The sequence below is a fragment of the Aquila chrysaetos genome, chromosome 23, assembly GCF_900496995.4.
Source record: "Aquila chrysaetos chrysaetos chromosome 23, bAquChr1.4, whole genome shotgun sequence".
In the NCBI taxonomy this organism is placed as follows: domain Eukaryota; kingdom Metazoa; phylum Chordata; class Aves; order Accipitriformes; family Accipitridae; genus Aquila; species Aquila chrysaetos.
Window position 1 is genome coordinate 6307263 of NC_044026.1, and position 19806 is coordinate 6327068.

A 19806-nucleotide genomic window follows, 5' to 3' on the forward strand; every position below is an offset into this window, starting at 1 on the left:
TCAAAAATACTACTTGGAACCAGAGCAAACCGTTTAAGTGTATCAAATGTCATAAAGGCTCTTTCTAAAGTGGAGGTTGTTACAGTATAAACAGCATCAAGCGAGAGGCTGTGCTCTCTCTTTACTGAAGCCCAGGAGTGAAAAACCAGGAGTGAAAATATTTTTATCTGTTAGAAGCGGGAAGAATAATGTTATTGTATACATAACGATGTACACAGAGAGCATGGTAACACACAGGCACACGTATCAAGATACTAAACTAAAGGGTTATATCACCGTAGGACTAGATTCTGCAAATTTTACATTCCCCCAATCCTTACTGCGCTTGTAATCCAGCAGGCGTTTGCCTTGATGATATATACATTGTCTTCATTGAACGGTACTTACTGGCTGCTCACAGGACTGAGCGTAAGACGTAGTTTCACAATACATTGCCAGTTCGTGAAGTTCCCAGCCATCGCTCCCACTCCCTCCCAGCCACCGCTGCCCCTACAACCCCGTGGACCACCCCTCAGCCGTGCCCTTACGACTAGTTGTAGGGTGACACGAGGACACAGGTCACCCAAAGTGACCTGGGTTAAAAATAACCCCACTGAAAACACAAGGGATTATTTTTAACTTGGAACCTTTCAAAGATACGGTTTATGGTGTGATGCCACGACCGGTTTTAGTGACACAGCTGGTGCGGTGGCAAGCTGAGAGAATGGGATGGAAGCGGGAGGGGAGAGGACGGAAATCCTCAAGCCAGCATCGCTGCCACGCGCGGTGGAACGCTGCCATATGGCAAAGTTTGCAAAAGCTGGTCCTCTCTGCAATTTCCTTTGGCATTCTTACTTGGGTGCTATTATTACTGAAGTTTGGGGTACTTACGCCATGATGCCCGAGAGATGAAACATTTCAGCTGTTATGTATGACAAGTAACTGTACAGGAAGACAAAGAGTGGCTCAATCACTCGGATTTTATGGGTGAAACGGGTGGTAAAGGCCGCTACAAATCCCAAAAGGATTCCAATCAATACTCCACCGATCCCCACTATAAAGAAGTTAGCAATCCCAGCGAATATGTCAATAACCTTAATTGTGCGCATCTGGCAGAAAGACTTGAACAAATTGTACAGGACCTATGAGAAAAAGAAAGCACGTTATGTTTCTGAACTCTTCTCAATTTCCCTTCATGTCATTACTTTCCTCTGCTTCAATGTTGAACTTTGAATTTCTCTGTCTACCTTGAGCTCACTTTTGAGATATGCTGTTGTTTACCTCTGGCATATTACTCGTCATCCATAAATATCAGAGAGATATACAAAGAAGGGTAAACATCATTATTCCCATTTTTGCAAATGGGACAGGTTTATTAACCCATGCCGTTCTGCAGGCCAGGAGCATAGATCTATCTATCTCATCTCTCTTTAAATTCATTTATTTGCAGAGCTTCTCATTTCTCCACAAACAGCCATTTCAGATTTTCCCCAGAATCAAGGAAATAAAAAAGGAGGAGGAAAAAATACAGTTTCATAATCAGTGAAAAAATCAGGTTATTTTCAAATGTGTTTGATTTACGTAAGACACCAAGAGCTGCGGTACTGAATCAGAACACAGATTCATCTGGCATGGGGTGGTGGGGTGGTGGTGGACAGTGACCATCCCAAGGAATACAAGAAACATGGCATCCATGGAGTGCTCTTTCGCTGACTTATTAACCATTAGGAATCCAATGGTTTGAAGACTTTTCAAACTTTAGATTATTTCGAGAGATTTGGATTTAAGTCCCATTAAAAGACCTGTTACCACGTGTTTGCCCAGTTTAATTTTCAAAGTGTTTATAACCATCCTTCAAACTGGGTCCATGGGATTATCACATTTTCTTAGCCAGAGAGACTTTTGTTTTACACAGGAAACAGAATGATGTAAAGTCCACGTTTCTCTAATATCCAGTATTTTAGTTACTACAAACCAGACAACAACGGAATCGGTTAAAGAAACCTTGAAGGGTGTCCCCATTTGCAGACTTACTTGGGAGATTTAAGCATTGCCTGGTGCTGCATGTATGCTCCCAGCCACGCGATACCGTGATGGCTACACAGCCCCCTTGCACACACCCAGCCTTGGTCACAGGCACCTATTGCTATCACAGGGAGTTCACAGGCTAAGCCACCGTGCTCATAATAAACATCTTGGACAGCCTGCAGGAGTTAAACCTCCACTTTCTTTCTAGACTTCTTAGTAAACGGAACAGGTTTCTCAATCAGAAATGCTATTTGAGAGAACAATGTTTTATCAGTACTTGCATTGTGCCAACAATGTAGGTGTTTGAATAGCGACTGGGAGGGATTTGTCATGTTTGCAGTCTTGTTCTCTCTCACATGACAGAAAGTAAGTTGTTTAGCTCTTCTTGGCCAAAATTTGATAGGTCTTACAGAAGTAAAAGTTCTCACTATAGACTAATGCAAAGACATGGCCTATTATGGGTCCTTTGGGCTAAGTGAAAGGAAAGAACTGAAAAAGAAAAGAAAAAAATATATTCCAGAGCAAGCATGGAAAAAAAGAAGGTTAAATCAAACCTAGCATGGTCACCAGTAATTTTCATTACAAAGCAAGAAACAGGACAAGAGCAGGAGCATGAACTACTTGTTCGAAAACAATGATGCCCTCAGGATGAGTCCACCTGGGAGAAGTGTCCTTTTTCACCTGGACAAAAACCCCTTCATCTTGCTGCTCTCAGGCAGACTCCCAGCCTTTTCGCCCTGTTCCTTGTTACCATGTCCCATGCAGGACAGGAAAGCAATGTTCTGGGCTCCACTGGTTTTCCACCTGTTTTGATTTGTGGACCTTACAGATTTGCATGAAGAGAAGTATACCAGAATTAAGCCTACTGACAATAGGTGTGCCTTTGTTAGTCACTTTACAAGGACCTCTCAGTCCACAGACTCCCAGGACTCCATGAATCACGGACTGAAGAAAAAATACTGTTGACTTGTGTCGTTTGCAAGGAGAGGAGTTTCTCTGAGTCACTTATTGAAACCTGGGACTACCCCAGAGTCGTGTTACTCTTTAAGACACCTACAGCATTCGACCTGGCAGAATACACCCTTGGTATGTATCAGGGAAGATGACTATTTTCTTTAATTGGAGTTTTAAATAGCCTTTTTTATATTTTAACAAGGAACTATATAAATATATATAAGGCAAGTCTCCAAAGTAAGGCCACAGAGAGCTGCTTGTAAAGAAGCACATAATTTTGATCTACACAAGCAATAGCCTTTCCATAACACCACCTCATCCTCACAGCGAAGTATTCACCCTGCAACCAGAATGGAGCCTGTTGTTTCCACATACAGACATCCCCATAAATCTCAAGTCTGTTGCCGTAAGTTATTTGAAAGAAGAAAAGCAATGTTCTCCTTTGTACCTCGGATCAAAACCAGACCGCCATGGTAGAAGCAGCAGCTAGGACTATGGAACGTCACGAACATGATTTTAATCTCATTCCTGTTGTTCTTTATTTACACTGCTGTAAATGAGATCAAAATCAGGTTCACTTCCCTTTTACTCTACAGCAGTTCAGTTTTACAGCTCTCTCTAAACTTTCAGGTGAGTTAAACAACATCAACTCCAGTCGCATTTTGTAATGCATTTGGTATGAGAACTTTTTTTTTTTTTCAAGTTCAAGATTTGCATTTACTCAACATCCTTCAGCTGAACTCACTGAAGGTTACCCCAAGGAGTATTAGTCACCAATCACTTTTTAATCTCCTCTCAGAGTATCTCTGTTCTTCCTAAACACTAATTGCTTATTTTCGTCAGTTCTCAGTTATTAGTTTTTAATTCTGAAATCACTTTAAAGCACTCTAAAATAATGTTTTCAGCAGAGGTGGAATACAGAGCACTGCTGTAATGTTTTCTAACATGGGAATAATATTATTGTAATGACACTGGCTCCTTCTTTGTGATTTTAAGCCCAGAATTGGAATTTGAACTGCTAACTTCAGCTGTGATCTTGCCATTTAATATCCCTGTGCTAGTTATCACTGACCCAGTCTTTTGGTAAAGCCCCAACTCTGAACATGAAGCCAACTGGCAAACATTGTCCTCGGCCAAATTCAAGCTCCAAAGTTCCATCAGTGGGGGAAAAGGATCATCCAAAAGCCCAGGCATATCGCAAAAACTATCAGGCATGAAAGACCACCTGAGAAACGCAGCAGAGCTGGGATTCCAGAGAAAGCACTCCTCACTTCGTATCTACAATGAAGGTGTGGCAGCACGTTTTCTGAAAAGGGAAAGCATAGATGACACTGCTATCCTAATAAAAGCTTTTATTAGGAGCAGCCGGGCAGTGCAAGCGGGATAGCAGGAGGAAGGGCTTGAAGTATTTAGAAAGCATCTTTACTAAAGCCACGCTGTTCTGCACTGCCCGCCTGGGTAGCCCCCGGGTTTTTTTGATACTGCAGCGGCCGTAGGAATTAGGCAGCTCCCGTGGATGGCCAGCCTGCGTTCAGCTCCCCTCCTGCCTCGTCCCCGCATCCCACCGGAGGCAGGTGGGACTCAAGGGCTCCAGCGGCCGAAAGCTGGAAGGTGCTGAGCTCTGCCTGCTAGCTGGTTTTATCAGCTCTCCCGGTAACACAAGAAGGGCAGAGCAAGAGGCAGTTATTTACAAAACACGGTCTCCTTTGAGCGGATAGCTGCGTGATCCCGGCAGCACCACAGCCAGGACCGGCCGGGCAGCACCGCTACGGGCAGGGTCCTCCGAGGACACCCCACGGGGGGTCCGTGTGACGGCCTGGGACACGTTTTAAGTATAACCGCATGATTGCAGGTGTGCGAAATCCTAACGAGGAGCCATTAGCAGACCAATGCTTAGCATGCGGAAACCACTTGACCTCCTGCCAAGCGCTACCTTTAAGCGATAGCTGGGAAGTAAGACCGAAGGTACTTTAAATTCCTTTCCCTCCTTCATGAATATATGTGTGGTCAGTGCAAATGCTGGGCTGGCCCTACAGACGACTCAGAGTATCTCCCCTGCGTTAGGGCGCCTGGGCAGGCACGCCGTGAGAAAGGACTACCTCCAAAGAAGGCAATAATGACACCTACAGGAAAGCCATGCATCACGGTTATTAAACTGCCATGCCAGCACCTATAAAAATGGTGGTTTGGAGTCATTTGCCATTGGGCAATGGCACGCATGAATACTTCCGTCATCAGGATGCGGTGTTTTCCCAGCAAATCCTGCTGGATTAACTGCTGCTCCAGTGGAAAGGTGATTGATCTTGTGATTGGAAAAAGTTATTTTGGTTGGGAAAATCCACCAAAAAAAAAAGTTTGACATTAACATAAAACCAGACCTTTCTCCCCTAGAAAAACTTGTATGGAAAGAATTCCACTGCATGAGTGTCCATTAAAAGTGAATAGAGACAGACTCAGCCATGGCTGAACTGCTAAGCCTTTTGAAACTCAGTATTTACACCCACTTACTTTCAGGACTGGCTTAAGTACCAGTTTAGTAATGGCAGGCTGTTTCAGCTGTAAGCTAATGAGAAAAGCTAGGCTTTAAGGCAAGCTCATAAGAGAGGATGCAATTCAGCTGGCTGGATAGCAACAGAATCAGGTAAAGCATGAAGCGTAAGTGAAAAAAAAAACAAACAGTACTCCCACGGACACACAAGAAATGATCAGTACCAAGGCTCAGATCAAATGACGAGCTATATATGTGTTAAGCAGGTGAGGCAAAGTCCTAGAAAAGGGGAAAACCAAAGGACAATTGTGCATAGAATGGGACAGGAATAAGAAGGCAGTGACAGAGACAGGGAAGGTGCGGACCCAATTCATGAATCTTTCTGATCCTTCTGGCATATGAAAAACTGGACCTCCATGTCTCACAAAACAGAAAGGGTGCCAGGACATAGTTGGCACAGGCAGGATTTCAAGAAAAGCATGGATAAATGGGAGTAATGTCCCAGACAAGGTGTCATCAGGTACAAATGAGGGGCATTGGGGGTGTTAATGGAATTTGCAGATTGCTGTCCTCAGGTCAGCACCACAAACCCAGTTCAGCTAGTTAATGATTAGAAGTTACTGCCTCCAGATGGCTGTCCTATCTCATCTGTAGCCTGGGAGAAACGTACTGGTGGTCTCGGGGCAGTTCCAACTGGATGGGCACATGCAGAAGGCTAACATCAACCGGGTCCTGTGCCGTCTCCATGATTTGCCCATTCTCCCCGTGAACACGCTGGGACACCCCACATTGGCCCTTTTCCCTCTCTTCCCCAACAGCATTTCTGCAGGTGAGGAAAACCTCCACTTTCAGGTTACAGAAGTAACAGAATTCAAAAATACAGAAACAAAAGAGATCAAGTAGTAAAATGCCAAGAGCAAATATGCTACCATTACACGTTACTCTGGTGTAGTAAGACTACTGCAGTTTCTACATCTAAAGTTTAGAGAATTACATAAACACATTAGCACCCCTTGATTTCCACCTATTAGTGAACAGTAATAACCAGATACAAAGAGATATAATGGGGTGGCATGCAAACAATTCATTTATCGTTTTTATCAACTAATCATTTATCAAGTAACTTACCACAGTTATAGCATCATTCAGCAAAGACTCTCCAAACACCAGGATGTAAAGCTGCTCATTGACATGAATATTTTCAAAAACGGCCAACACCGCCACAGGATCCACAGCTGAAATGAGGCTGCCAAAGAGCAAATTCTGCAGCAATGTGATATCAGTCAAACCAAATGCACTGATCTGGCAAATTCCATAAAGTGAAATTCCAATGCCGATGGCGTTCCAGAGCGTGCCCACCACGGCATACCAGAATATGGTACCGAAGTTCTCAAAGAAAAGACGAGTTGGCATAAAATATCCAGCGTCGAGTACAATGGGTGGTAAAAGATACAAGAAAAAAACATCACTGTTCATTACAGGTGGGGACTTCTCCTCTGCTCCAAAAATAATCCCACCAAGAAGCAATCCAACCAGAATGAGGAGACAGCTTTCAGGTACTATAGAGGGCAACTTGTGATAGAGATGAAAGCCTTCAAAGGAAATTCAAACACAAGAAAGTAAAATGGTTATTTGTACAGAATCCAAAAGTTTATTCTGGATTCTGTTATCTTAGTTTCTACAGTAAACAAACAGCAACCGCAGGGCAATTTCATCTTCATTGCAAAGACTGAACTGGACCACCACAACAGGTCAAGGCAAATCTGTCAGCTAGGGTAGTTAATTGAGTTAATTTGGTGGAGAGACAATTTAATAGCTAGACGTTCCAGTTAATAGCTAGGCTGGCTGGGGCAACTGTCTGCAAGGGTTCTGTTTGTGGAAGTGGGGGGGGGGGGTTGTAATGTGGAATCCTCCAGAAACACAATCCAAACACAACCCAATCCAATTTTCTAGGGCAAATTACATCTAGATAGAGAAAAAAAAAAAAAAAAAGCATGCTAACTACCCCTTCCTCCATGCACAGCTTCACAAAGGATTTTAAGGAGTACATTAATTTAATTTTTAAAAGTCTTTTAGCGTCTCAAAGCTAGGGAGGGGAACTAGCACATGCGACCTGCACCCAGTCACCCATGGTCACTTCCCCAGCCACCAGGAGGAAGCATTTACAGGCACAATCATTCTTTTAATTTTAGCAGAGCCTCCAAATTAATTTCAGAAGCAGCAACATGTTTTCCATAAAGTGACAATAAGTTGCAGCCTGTCTTATTGTGCTCCTTCTTCTGTATTAATGAACTGTGGTAGTGTCAGGACTCTCTCATAAAAATCTGTGCAAAGCACTGAAAAAATGAATGAAAAAAGGTTCTGAATGAGGACTTAATGGTTGAATGTTCCTTAGCCTACTAAAACTCTCAAAGCCATGCAGTTTTGATTTAAAGACTCCCACTACTTGTAGAAGTTGGCTGTTGTGAAGCTACGTTTGGTAATGAATGGGAAAAGTTTTGAAGGAACGTACTCTGGCCAATCTAATGGAACGATCAACCTTATGCACCAAGGTCACATTCCAGGTCCCAGCGATGCCAATCTTTTCCAGGCTCCTCCTTATCTATATTTGGCCCACATAATTATACAGAAAACTATCCACACCCACAAGATCCCACAATTCCTGCCTAACTAAAAAGCATTTAAATTATTTTAAATGAGAGCTGCAGAGAAACACTGGGTGTGGTAATAACGGGCGTCTATTTCAGTAAAACTATTTTCAGTAAAAAATCACACCTGTAGTCGAAACAGTTAAACTAGTGCAAGCTTGGTATCCCAATCCAGTTACCCAATTTCAGGCTTCTGTATCTTGTAACACAATCTTTTGTTAATTTTCCTTTCATCGTGGATTTTTTCCAGGTAAAAGAAAGCCTGAACTTACAATTAGGAAAAACAAATGGTTAAGAAGGACCAAGGGGAAAGCTGGTTTAATCTACAGATTTTTTACTTACATATTCTATAACTATTAAAGCTATTTTTAAAAGTAAGCAACTCAAGCTGCATTTTTTTTTTTCCTTTCTGGATGAACAGAGACTGCTTTTTAATATTTAGAAACACAGCCTATGTGACTTGTTAGAAGGACTGCCAAATTCGCTGTCATTCTTCAAAACCGGAATCACCAATATCCTGTATTGGCAGAACAGGTAACGACCCTGGAAACACAAGCATTTGTGGTTGGAGACTTGACTCTTCACCTTTGAGCCACTTCCACATGAACATTTTATGGTTTGTCTTTAGTCTCTGCCGTGGCAGGACGCCAAAATTTCCAACACAGTGATTGAAGTTTCCCCTGCGTAAGTAGGTTTTGCTAAAAGAAAAGGTTTTTTAAGCCCTTCATAAGTATCTTAAATCATTTTCTCAATAAAAATTGAAGAGGAGGAAATTTTTGTTAATGCCACTTTCAATGAAAACAAAAACCATCCCACCCAGTTGTAATGCAATGGCAATGAAATGTCTATTGTGAAAATAAAAATTATGGGGTTTTTTTCTTTTCTTCTTCACAAGTCACTCTTTGGAAAGTTCATACCTTCTCAGAGCTTTTGGGACCTTCTCCACCTCATCCTTAAAGGTAATGGAAAGGCTCCCACTAAGTTAAATGTGCTTTTTATCGATGTCAACAGCATCAAAACTCCTGAAAGACTGCCTGCCTCCATGCAAGGCATCTGAAGGTGCTCAGGGACAGGCTGCGTTTCCCCACGTAAGGGCAGAGAGCTAGGATTTAGAATCCCGGGCACGTCAAGCCAGGCGCAGGTGCCCCGCAGGACGAGGGACATCTTCCCTGCTCTGATGGATCCGCAGCCACGTGGGCAGGAGCGCCCTGGGAACAGATCCCCTCCAGCACACGGATACTCAGACTTTGATGCTGAACCCAGGACAACAGCTACTTTCTCCTCCTCTGACCCTGTTCTTGGGCTCCTGACTATGCAGCGACCCAGCTTTAACAGTGTGGAAGGTGTTCACCCTCGGGCGTTTGGGCAGTAGGACACTTGCCTAAAGGGCAAGTTCAGTGTTCTTCAAGCTAAAAGTCCTTCGAGCCCTGGTTTCCTACTTCTTGGGTGAAATCCAGTGCGCTCTGATGCTAGAAATGCCACTGAGAAGTGTACTTCAGATTATAGGAGAGTCTTCCAAGAGACCCTCTGAACAGCTTAAACCTTTTTTCAGGAGAGAAGCATTGGAAGGATATCAGCTCAGTTCCCAAAAGAAACACTTCTAATGGTGCATTTGTGATTAAACATAGAAGTAATGGGAACCTGGATCAGTTAGGCAACGTTTTGTAGGTTTGGTGGCATAACAATTAAGCGAAACTGGGAGGTAAGTAGACTAGTCTCACTGCCTAGGGACTGCAGCATACTTCAGGTGCACTGGGTCCCACCTAATATACTCAAGGAGTCCATTGGCGTGGGAGTAACGTACCTCCTATATGGTATCACCACACAAGAATAAATAAGTAGAGGTAGCCAGAAATTAACACCTCTGTTCGAGGCAATTTCTTAGATTTCAAAATGTGCCCTTGTTCTATGCTGGAATAAAAAGCACCTGGTTTCTGCTGTCTCTGTGAAAATGTACCTTGCCGAAATGTTCAAGTTCTGCTTGACAACTTCAGGTTTTTCCTTTCTCATGCTGTCTTTCTCGCTCCCTCTAAACCTAGCCTACAACGGCACGGTCACAGCCAGGATCTAAGAAACCTTGCAGATAAATCCCCTATAAAAACAAGCAAATGCTGGAACATTTCAGCTCCAGTGAAACTACACTTCTGCGAAAACACGTTTGTTCAAAAAGGCTCCAGTCGGGCGATAAGCAGGTGCTGCAATACAGTTGTCTTTGGAATCCTTCACACGCTGTGAGAGCTGTTATTAAATGCAACCCTACCTTCTGGGCTACTTGCAGCTGAAAAGACCTTAGGGCTCCGTTCACAAAGGTTTGCTCCTCGGCAGCGCCAAGCGTAAGCATTCAGGGTCTAGCCCCAGAAAGGAATTTGCGATGCCAGATTAAGCACCGAAGTTTCCCGGGCAGTGCGCGAGTCTCCAGGTGGATTTCACGCTGCCTGGCACGACCGGGGCGAGATGCCTGCGCTGCCCGTCAGGAAATGCTGGGGAGAGGAATGCACCGGCGAGCCTCCTCTCCCACGGCCGCTCTCGGGGCTACGGGCAGTGAGACGGGCAGGAAAACCTCTCTCCTTTCAACGGAGACCCACGGCCCGCTCTTAGTAACAGTCTCGGCCGTGGCAGAGCCGACATTTCGTCAGAGAACTGCCCGTCTGGGCTAAACTTCAGGACAAAAGCAGGCACGAGCAAGTGAAAAATGGACACTGTGGGAATGTGGCTTAGGAGCGACGGGAGTCTGTCCCGGGAAGGTTTACCTGATGCACTCGCTGGATAAGAAAGCTCAGACGGAGCTCCAGGAGCAAGAACTGGATGTTCCTAATTCCAGTCCCGGAGTCAGGGTGCCTGCAGATAGGTGTGGTGAAGCTGAGCACTGCCACACCTAGGGACTCTCCTGGATCCGGCCCTCGGTGCTCAGCGCACACACGCTTGTGACAGCAGAGGTAATGCCCTAGATTAGCCACACTGGCTCTTGTTTGGTGTAACTGAAGGGATTTAATAATTCTATCCATTTTTCCTCATCTATGCTGTTTGCTTGTTTACAGTACTGCAGTCAAACTGGAAAACTGAAGTAGTCGAGTAACCTTTTTTTTTTTTTTTTTTACTTTTTAAATGCCTATGCACTAGAAAAATATCGTGATAGTCAGAATATACAGTCCTACAGAAATTATATATTATTGTGTACGCAGGTGTGTTTACATGTTTCAGATGGCCTCCCTGTAATCTTTAATAAAACACAAACTTTTCCACTACTCTTAGCTTATTCAAGAGTTCTTGCTGTATCTAAACTCAGAAGCCAGAGCAATTTTACAATACTCAACTGGCAAAGTTCTTTACCAAACTCTGTATTTTCTGGCTATTACTGTTCATGATATACTTGAGTGTATCGTATTTGAACTCTGACCTGATTCTGCAACACCTAAATACATACTCAAGCCTAAGCATGCATCTTTAATGTATTAAGATACCTGCCTCGAGGTACATGCATCCTTAATGGATGCAACATACAGTATTTCTGCAGAAAGTAATGAAGCCATAGCCAGTTGCTTGGGTAGAGGATCAGCCCCCAACCACACCACTAGCCACAGCAGGAGGTGAGTACACAGTTTTGGTTTTGCAGAATCTTAATTACCTGATCACTAACCAGAATGTGACACAGTCTATTTAAATGTCACAAGCAGAAGTCGAAGTTTTATCAAAATGTTGTATCAAAATTAGTATGATCATAGCTTTTCTTGAAATCTGAACTGCAAAATCAGACTTCTGGACCAAACAACCGGCGTGTGAGTAAACCATTTTTTTTTGTTGTTCCCACGGCTTTATTCCTTACACTATCTTCCAGTTAAGAAGATACAAAGTTCATCATTTGCAGAGATTTACCGATTTTTAAATGGCTCTCCAGTACACCTTTACGTGCTATTCTTTAGATTATAATAGTGTCCTCACTCTTCTGTTTGGGACCTAGAAAGCTAATTAAAACCATTATGTATCAGCTGCAGAAAACACAGGGAAACTATGCAATACAAATATTTTCCACATGAGGGAAGAGGTGGCCTTCCTTACTCATTCGGTGCTGTCTTTTTTTGTCTTGCTCGGGACATAAGTGAATGGTGGGAAGCATAATGAGGAGGCTTCCTCTGCCCTGCCTCATAAATATTTGCTTTCCATCGATCCGTTGCGCCGCTCCGAGACCGCCACCGTACCCGGCGTTATTTTAAGAAAAAGCAGATGGTGCTCAAAGGGCGATAAAGGAAAAGGCAGTCGCGCACGGGGGTGAACTCCGGGCTTTACCTTCCTCCTCCTCCTCCTCCTCCTCCTCGCCCGGGGTTTACCGCCGCGCTGCCGAGGGCTGCGGGTAACCCATTTGCTCCTCCGCACCTTTCCTCACCGACAACACCCCATCTCCTGCCGGCCAAATCCCGCCCGGCCATCCCGCCCCGCCGCGGAGCATCGGCCTCCGGCCGCCCACCGCGCACCCCCGGCCCCGGCCCGGCCACCGGCAGGGCAGAGGGAGGACCGGGCGTGAGGGGGGGGGGGGGGTTGGCGTTTCCCCCGACGGCCCCGCTCACCGATCTTGGCGAGGGAGGCCAGCAGGATCCAGAGGGTGATCTCGAAGGGGATCTGCACGTGGGGGTAGTCCAGGGTGAAGACGTGCAGCCGCGTCTCCTCGAAAGCCGTGCCGCTGGGGCTCGGCGGGGGGCCGGTGCCCGCGGCCGAGGCGCCGGGCAGTTGGTTCTCCGAGGTCGCCCGCGCCTCCGCCGCCCCGGCCGCCAGCACCGCCACCAGCACCGGCACCAGAGGCGCGGTAAGCCGCGGGGGACCGCCGCGCCCGCCCATGGCGTTCCCCCGCTGCCGGGCCCGCCGCCCCGCGGCCCCTCAGCCTCCCCGCCGCCACCATCCCGCCGCCGCGGGCACCTGCCGCGGCCCCGCCGGCTCCGCCTCCTCCCCGGTGACTGGGCTATGCCCTCCCTTCCCGTCCCCTGCCCCCCCTGCTTCTTGCTTCCTCTTCCCGCTCTCCCTCCCCTCCCCGTTCCCCCCGTTTCCCCCCCCCGCTCTTTCTCAATCCGCCCCCCCCGCCAGCCCTGTAACGGCGGTGCGGGGGGGGGGGGGGGGGGGGAGCCGGCGCCGGCTCCTGCCCGCCGCCAGCCCGGTGCGGGCTGAGCCCGCAAAGGCACGGAGGGAGCCGGAGTCGCTTCGGCGGGGGCTTGTGTGCGGGTCCTGCTGTCGCTACGCACGTATATCTAACTTACTTCATGCGCATATGCACGTGCGTGAGTGTGTGTCTACGCGTATGGATGTGTGGATGTATATCCGTCCTCATAAAGTAATTTTCACGTATACGCGTATACCTCAGTCTGGAAAAGAGGAGGCTGAGGGGAGACCTGATCGCTGTCTACAGCCACCTGAAGGGGGTTGTAGTGAGGGGGGTGCTGGTCTCTTCTGTCAAGTAACAACTGGTAGGACAAGAGGAAATGGCCTCAAGTTGCACCAGGGAAGGTTCAGATTGGATATTAGGAAAACATTCTTTACTGAGAGGGTTGTCAAACATTGGAGCGGGCTGCCCAGGGAAGTGGTTGAGTCACCATCCCTGGAGGTATTCAAAAAGCGAGTGGACGGGGTACTTCAGGACATCGTTTAGTGGGCATGGTTGATGGTTGGACTCGATGATCTTGAAGGTCTTTTCCAACCTAAATGATTCTATGATTCTACCTATCTCTGTATATGTGCATGTACATATATATATGTTGCCATTACCGAATGCAGGAGAGGTGCCTCTGCCAAACTTAGGAAAGACAGCGTTCCAGTCCCACTAACCAAGAGTTAAATTCCATCAGTTCAGAGAGTTAAAAGAACACGCTCGGTATACATATCTGTGTGTCGGTCCACGTATACGCATATACATGCTATATAAGAATACATTCTATATTCTGTACTATACGATATATAATTACTTAGTATATTACATAATAAGTTTCATACATAAAATAATACATAGCACATGAATAGATATTATCTAGGTGTTGCCCCCCATCAAACACGTGATAGGCACAATCCTGTTCCTGTTACGGAAGAGGTTTACATTCTGTTAATTCAGAGAGTTAAAAGAAGACACTGTAAAAACATATATGAGTCTTCATGCGTATATTCTCATATACGTGTATACAGCTAATAATATGTTTACGCGTGTGCGTGAGTGCGTGTTGCCAATATTGAACACGTGATTGGCAAAATCCTGTTCCTGAAGGCACTGGGAATTTGCCGTGAATTTCAGCACGGCTGGTATTCCTTCAGATACTGCTGAGCACCGGCTTTCTGTATTTCTGAAAGAATGGAATCTCAGCCACAATGTGCTCATGACTTCACCACTTGTGAGTAAGACAGTATTCCAAAGCTCAAACTCATAAAATCTTTATAGCACACCGTTCTGCGTGCCTTTATAGCAAAGCATGTCTGTCTCGACTTCAAATAAAACAAAAGCAGGCAGTTAAGAGTTGTCCTTTTTTCCCCAAAGGGCAAAAAGTAACCAGTGGCTACTGTTTCTGTAGTGAGTTAAAGCTCAGAATCAACTAGCTGAATATCTGTAGCTGTCATTTACCCCCAGAACCTGAAAACAGGGCACTACTAAGCCTATGGTTTTAATGGCAAAATTAGAAACATGACACTAATAAAAGGTTTTTCTTTATTTTATCTACAAGTCAACCAGGAGAACACATCTGAATATCAAACCAGTGTATACACCATCTAACTCTCTAGCTGCATATGATATCTTCATAGGTCCTTTTATTTGTTATATCAGATTCTCTGAAATAAGAGAAACGGATAAATATTGCAAATTCTGAGGACATTTCCTTTTTATAAAAAAAAAAAAAAAAAAAAAGAAAACGCTCAATCATTCCTGAATCTCCTGGTGCCTGCCAAAAGACCATCCGTAAGAAGACAAGCCTAACCCTCAGGTGAAAGAGATAGCATTCTCTCTCACATGCAGATCAGACTGTAAATCATAAATGTAATTCAGTCTCAAATCGTAAGATCTGTAATTGTATTTGCATGTCTCATTTTATGACCTTTCCTGCAGATGAAGAAAGACTTTCTGACAAATACGGTTATGAAAGTGTCAATACCTGTTCTCCTAAGAGCAGCGTTACAGATCCTCTCTAGTTATCTGACGTGTGCCTTCAGGATATTGCACTGGCCTGAGAATTATCTTCAGTAATGTCAATGAAAAGGCATTGGCAAGAGCAAGCTGGCCAAGGCTATTGGAAGTATGGTTATTTATAGACTGTCCCATCGAACCTTTTCTCTAATATCACCTCATAATCCCCCGCTATGCTGGGATTCATATCCCTATTCAATAATCACAGCAGAAATACGCTGTAGAGCAGGGAACCGGACCACCGTACGACAGCCCCGCAGCTGTGCCAGCCGCCAGACCAGCGTTTGGAAATCACGAACAACTGGCTGAGGATTTTCGGTTTGCCACGAGAGGGGAAGGAAAACTTTGGGTGGGAAAGTGCTGAGGCATGAGAAGTTGGAGAAAGGTCCTTTCTCATGGAAAATGTTCTTCATTGCTTCCCTTTTCATTACAGGCAGTGAGGGATGACAGAGCCCGGCTGCTGCGGACTGGCAGAGACAAAGCGATGCTTTGGCACCCAGGTCATGACTTTACAGTCACAAAGTTTCTCCCAGGCACAGGAATATGGACCCTTCCTTGGGGCACCATCCACATATTTGCCATTATTTGTCCTCTTACTTTCCTCCTCTCCAAAAATAAAAGGGTACACGTGACAGAAACCCTTCTAGCTCTGGCACTGCTGTGGATCAGGGTGCCAGGCTAATATTTTTTTTTTTTTTTAATAATATTATGAAATTGAGAAGTTGGTAAGTGGGAAGAAAAAAAAAAAAGAGGGAAAGGCGCCATTAATTCTGAGACTGGTGACTTACATGCCAGTAATAAAAAGGGAAATAATACATTGACACAGACCCCAAAGAACTTGGAGAGCAAAGAAAACTGGAGTTGAGATTAATTACTGGAGTTGATACTGTCTATTGTTACACCAAAATAATCTCTTTTATGGATGGATTGTATAGGTGAGCATATCCAACATTTGGCTAGGAATTGCCTTTACAGGCTAGCCTGCTACAGCAGGGAAGTGGACCATACTTGACTCCGAAGCTTGTTGAAATAGATGCAGCGAAGCTCGGTACAGTATAAGGTGCTGAAGCTCTTGCGGAGTTCCTCTCGGTATTTGCAGCACGTGCTGCTTTTCATCACCACCAGCCCTGTGCAGCTGGTCCCACGGCCGCTGAAGGGTTTCACCGCTGGTGCAAGGTCTTTAAATCCAGGCAGAGATTTGCCTGAGACAGCAGAGTGGGGTGTGATATTCCCATTATCTCTGCTTCACCCGGGCTGTATGAGACAGCAGCAAGAGCTTCCCCCCCCCCCTCCACCACGGCTCGCGCTGCACAAGAAGCAGCTCCTCGGGGATGTCGACATACGGAGAAAAATATTCCCGAGTCTCCACGCTGCCCCGGGAGGGGAAGGAGGGGGGTCCCCTCCGCCGGGGAGATGGATAGAGGAGACGTGAAGGTGCGTCCCTGGCGCCGCGGTGTCTCGTCATGGCTCTGCCCCTGACAGCTCAATGCATCTGCTCCCGCTTCGGAACAATTTGCTCTTCGGGTCGCTCCGCACCATTTCAGTGATAGCACAAACAGAAAGCACGTCCGCCGCACTCTCCTGGTTGGAACTGATCCGTAGAGGACCTTCCCGCAATGCCCCCAGCGACGCCTCGCTGCCCGCCCCGCGCCATCTGCACCCGGGCGCGCGTTCATCTCTGATTCTGCTCGCGGGCATCGCCTGCGTTACCAGATACGGCGCTAACAGCGCTTCACGTGACAAACTGCATGCCGTGCTACACGTCAAGATGGCAACTCACATAATTCGGTTTGTTTACCTTTTAATCCATTTATCGATTACTACTGGAAACTACTACCAGAGCAGGGAACTGCTCAAGCTACCCACAGCGTGTGGTTTGGGAAAGAGAGGCATTGGCGGTCCCACCACGCAGGTTTGCAATAGCTCGGGTGGTTCATACGGGTGTTAGGACAGTTTAGTTTTGCTTTTGCTGTAGTAGGCATTGGATTTTTCATTGTAGGCACGCCTTTGAGTTACAGGGTTGTATGTCACCTGTTATTATTAATCCAGCTTTATCTATATAGCAGGAAAAGATCTATCTTTACTGCTATTAACAAAGCTCTGCTTTCACAATTAAAAAAAAAAAATGCTGATTTGAACAAATGAGAATTTTCACTGTACCATAAATTTAGCTCCATTTTTAGGGATTCCCTAAAAATCATGAGGTCATATTTTCACACTTAATTTTCTGACCTCTCTTTGATACCAAGGCAGCATTTCTGGAAAATGTTACTGTGACTGCTTCAATAACTGGATCTCCTACAAGCGATGTTATAGGTGTTCTCTAGTAAATATGATCAAAAAATCAAAATGGTTGGGGGAAAAATCATACATAATAAATATTTGTCCATAATTTTCATTGCTGTTTTACTTTGACAGACATTTTCAGTAGACTAAAAAAATGCTATATTCTACTGCTGATATTTTATTTTGATGGAAATTAACTCTGTGCAGAGGAGCTTTTACGTTGCATATTTCTTAAATTTTCCCTGACACAGTCCAGATAGCAGTATCATAAAATCTGTGTTCCTGGTTCAGAAGAAAAGTATAAATTTCACCCTTCTTCCTAGCCAATTCTCTAAAACAGACAAAGATTTTCTCCAATTTTCCCCAAAAGTGTAGTACAGGAGGCTTAAACACGGACCACCTTGCCGAAATACATTAATGTGTTACTGAAGTAAATTTGTTAAAAATTCTAGTATTTCCATTAGAACAAAGAAGGAAGTTTTCAGGTTACCACGGGTAAAAAGGCGGTTCTTCTTGACATCTGCAGCTGCATGGGAATCACAGCAATGCAGGGAAAACCAGTGCCTGTGGTACATGCAACCAGGATGTTCAAAGAGTTAAGGGAGAACAGACACCAAGGAGGTGACATAGATCTTTTTGACTCATTTAGAAATAGTTTCAGTGGAGATTTAAGGATTATAAAATACAAACATGCTTGACTGAGAGTTGTTTTGTTTGGGAGGGGAGCTGGTTGCTCACCTGCATGCATTATGTTAACAAACGTTTCTCAAAATCTCTCTTCCATTAGGGGTTAGACTCTTTTTATGAGGACTATGTCATCAGGGCCTTCACTGTGTAACTCTGTCTCTAAATCCATTAATTAGTGAAAGTATATCTTCAGCTATCCACTGATTTATTATATGAAATCAATAGTTCATTGAGGATGTGTTTTTCCACAGCCTTTTCCAGGGCTGCTTAGCAACCGGCCCCATAAACCAGGTCCACCAGAGGCATTATACCTTCCTCATATGGGCACTTTAATGGCAGCAATTTAGTTGTGCAGGTCTGAACTTTGGTAAGCCGTTTTAAAGCCCTTAGGATGTTAACTGTTGTGTCTGCACAACTCGGGTTTTAAATTGGAAAGGGTTGAGAAAGCGCACAGGTACCGGCAGCTGCCTAATTTTCCGGAACTCGAGTGGCGGGAGCAGCAAGCTACGTGGCTACAGCCGCGGAGCACGAAGGAAGGAGCGTAGCAATTTTTTTAATCTTCAAAAGCAGCCCCATGAACGAAGCAGCAGTGAAGCTGAACACGAGTTTGCGGCGCAGAGCGGAGACGGCCAGCGCTGAATTCAGAGCGATAAACTCTGCTTTCTTGGGATCTCCCGAGGCTGCAGGCAGAGGCTGCCGTGCCGCGGCACCGATCGCAGTTATTCCAGCGTGAAGCCCCGAGGGAGCAACGTGCTGCTGCTTCTGCGGGTTATGGGCAACCACCTCCCCAGAGCTAATCTGGGTATCGGAGTAATTGCACCCCTGTGAACGCTCTCCTCAAGACTTCTCCTAAGGTCTCTCCCAGCCGGCTGGTGTGTACGCAGGCACTTCTGCTCACCATGAGTAAGCATCTCCGGCAGGTTCAGCCAGGAAGCTCTGCGAGAGCGTGTTGTGCCTCGTACCAAATAACAGAGAGGTTTTTTGCAGTGCTGCAGGGCATCAGCATTAAATATCATCCCGAAGAACAAAAAAGGGACCCGCCATCAGCTACTGCAGCAGGGCTAAGTGATGTTTCTAGCTCCAGAGGGACACTTACAACCCAGGAAGGCGAATAACCCATGAAGTTAATTTTTGCCATAACTTGAAAGTACAGTGCCCTCCTTCTGTTCATAAGACAGGCAAAATTGAGAGGAGCTGCCTGGCAGGGGGTTGTGCTGGTTTTCCTTTCTTTCATTACCTGTGTTCCAGGTGATCTGGGGATCACTGGAAAAAGACATTGTTGGGCACATGTGCTGGAAACCCAGGACCAGAGATGACAGATTGATCTCCATCTCTTAAGGATTAGAACAATCTAATTGTTTAATAGCTAAGCAACATGTGTAATGTTTAAACTGTAAATTCCCTCTTTAGCTCATTCTGCACCGGGATACTTAGTCATTGAATGATTTCTGAGGCTGTGTCCCCACGCTGGCTGTCAAAAGTAGCAACTGTTCTCAAGCCTAGCACCTGTTACTGCCATGAATACAGAAATACTAATTTAAATGTTTAACTTTTGGGGGAAAAAAGTTAATGACTAAAAGAATGCCTCC

The 19806-nt window shown here is 45.4% G+C and overlaps 1 protein-coding gene across 1 annotated transcript in view; it reads right to left on the minus strand.

Annotated features, from left to right (window-relative positions):
- Positions 1 to 13027, minus strand: part of SLC9A2 (solute carrier family 9 member A2) — a 34563-nt gene extending 21536 nt beyond the window's left edge. Inside the window, exons 1-3 of the mRNA XM_029999103.2 lie at positions 12660 to 13027; positions 6578 to 7041; positions 871 to 1121 (exon numbers count right to left, since the gene is read on the minus strand). Coding sequence (XP_029854963.1) covers positions 871 to 1121; positions 6578 to 7041; positions 12660 to 12927 — 983 coding nt within the window. The 5' untranslated portion in view covers positions 12928 to 13027. The remainder of the gene's footprint in view (positions 1 to 870; positions 1122 to 6577; positions 7042 to 12659) is intronic.
- Between the last annotated feature and the right edge of the window lie 6779 nt (positions 13028 to 19806).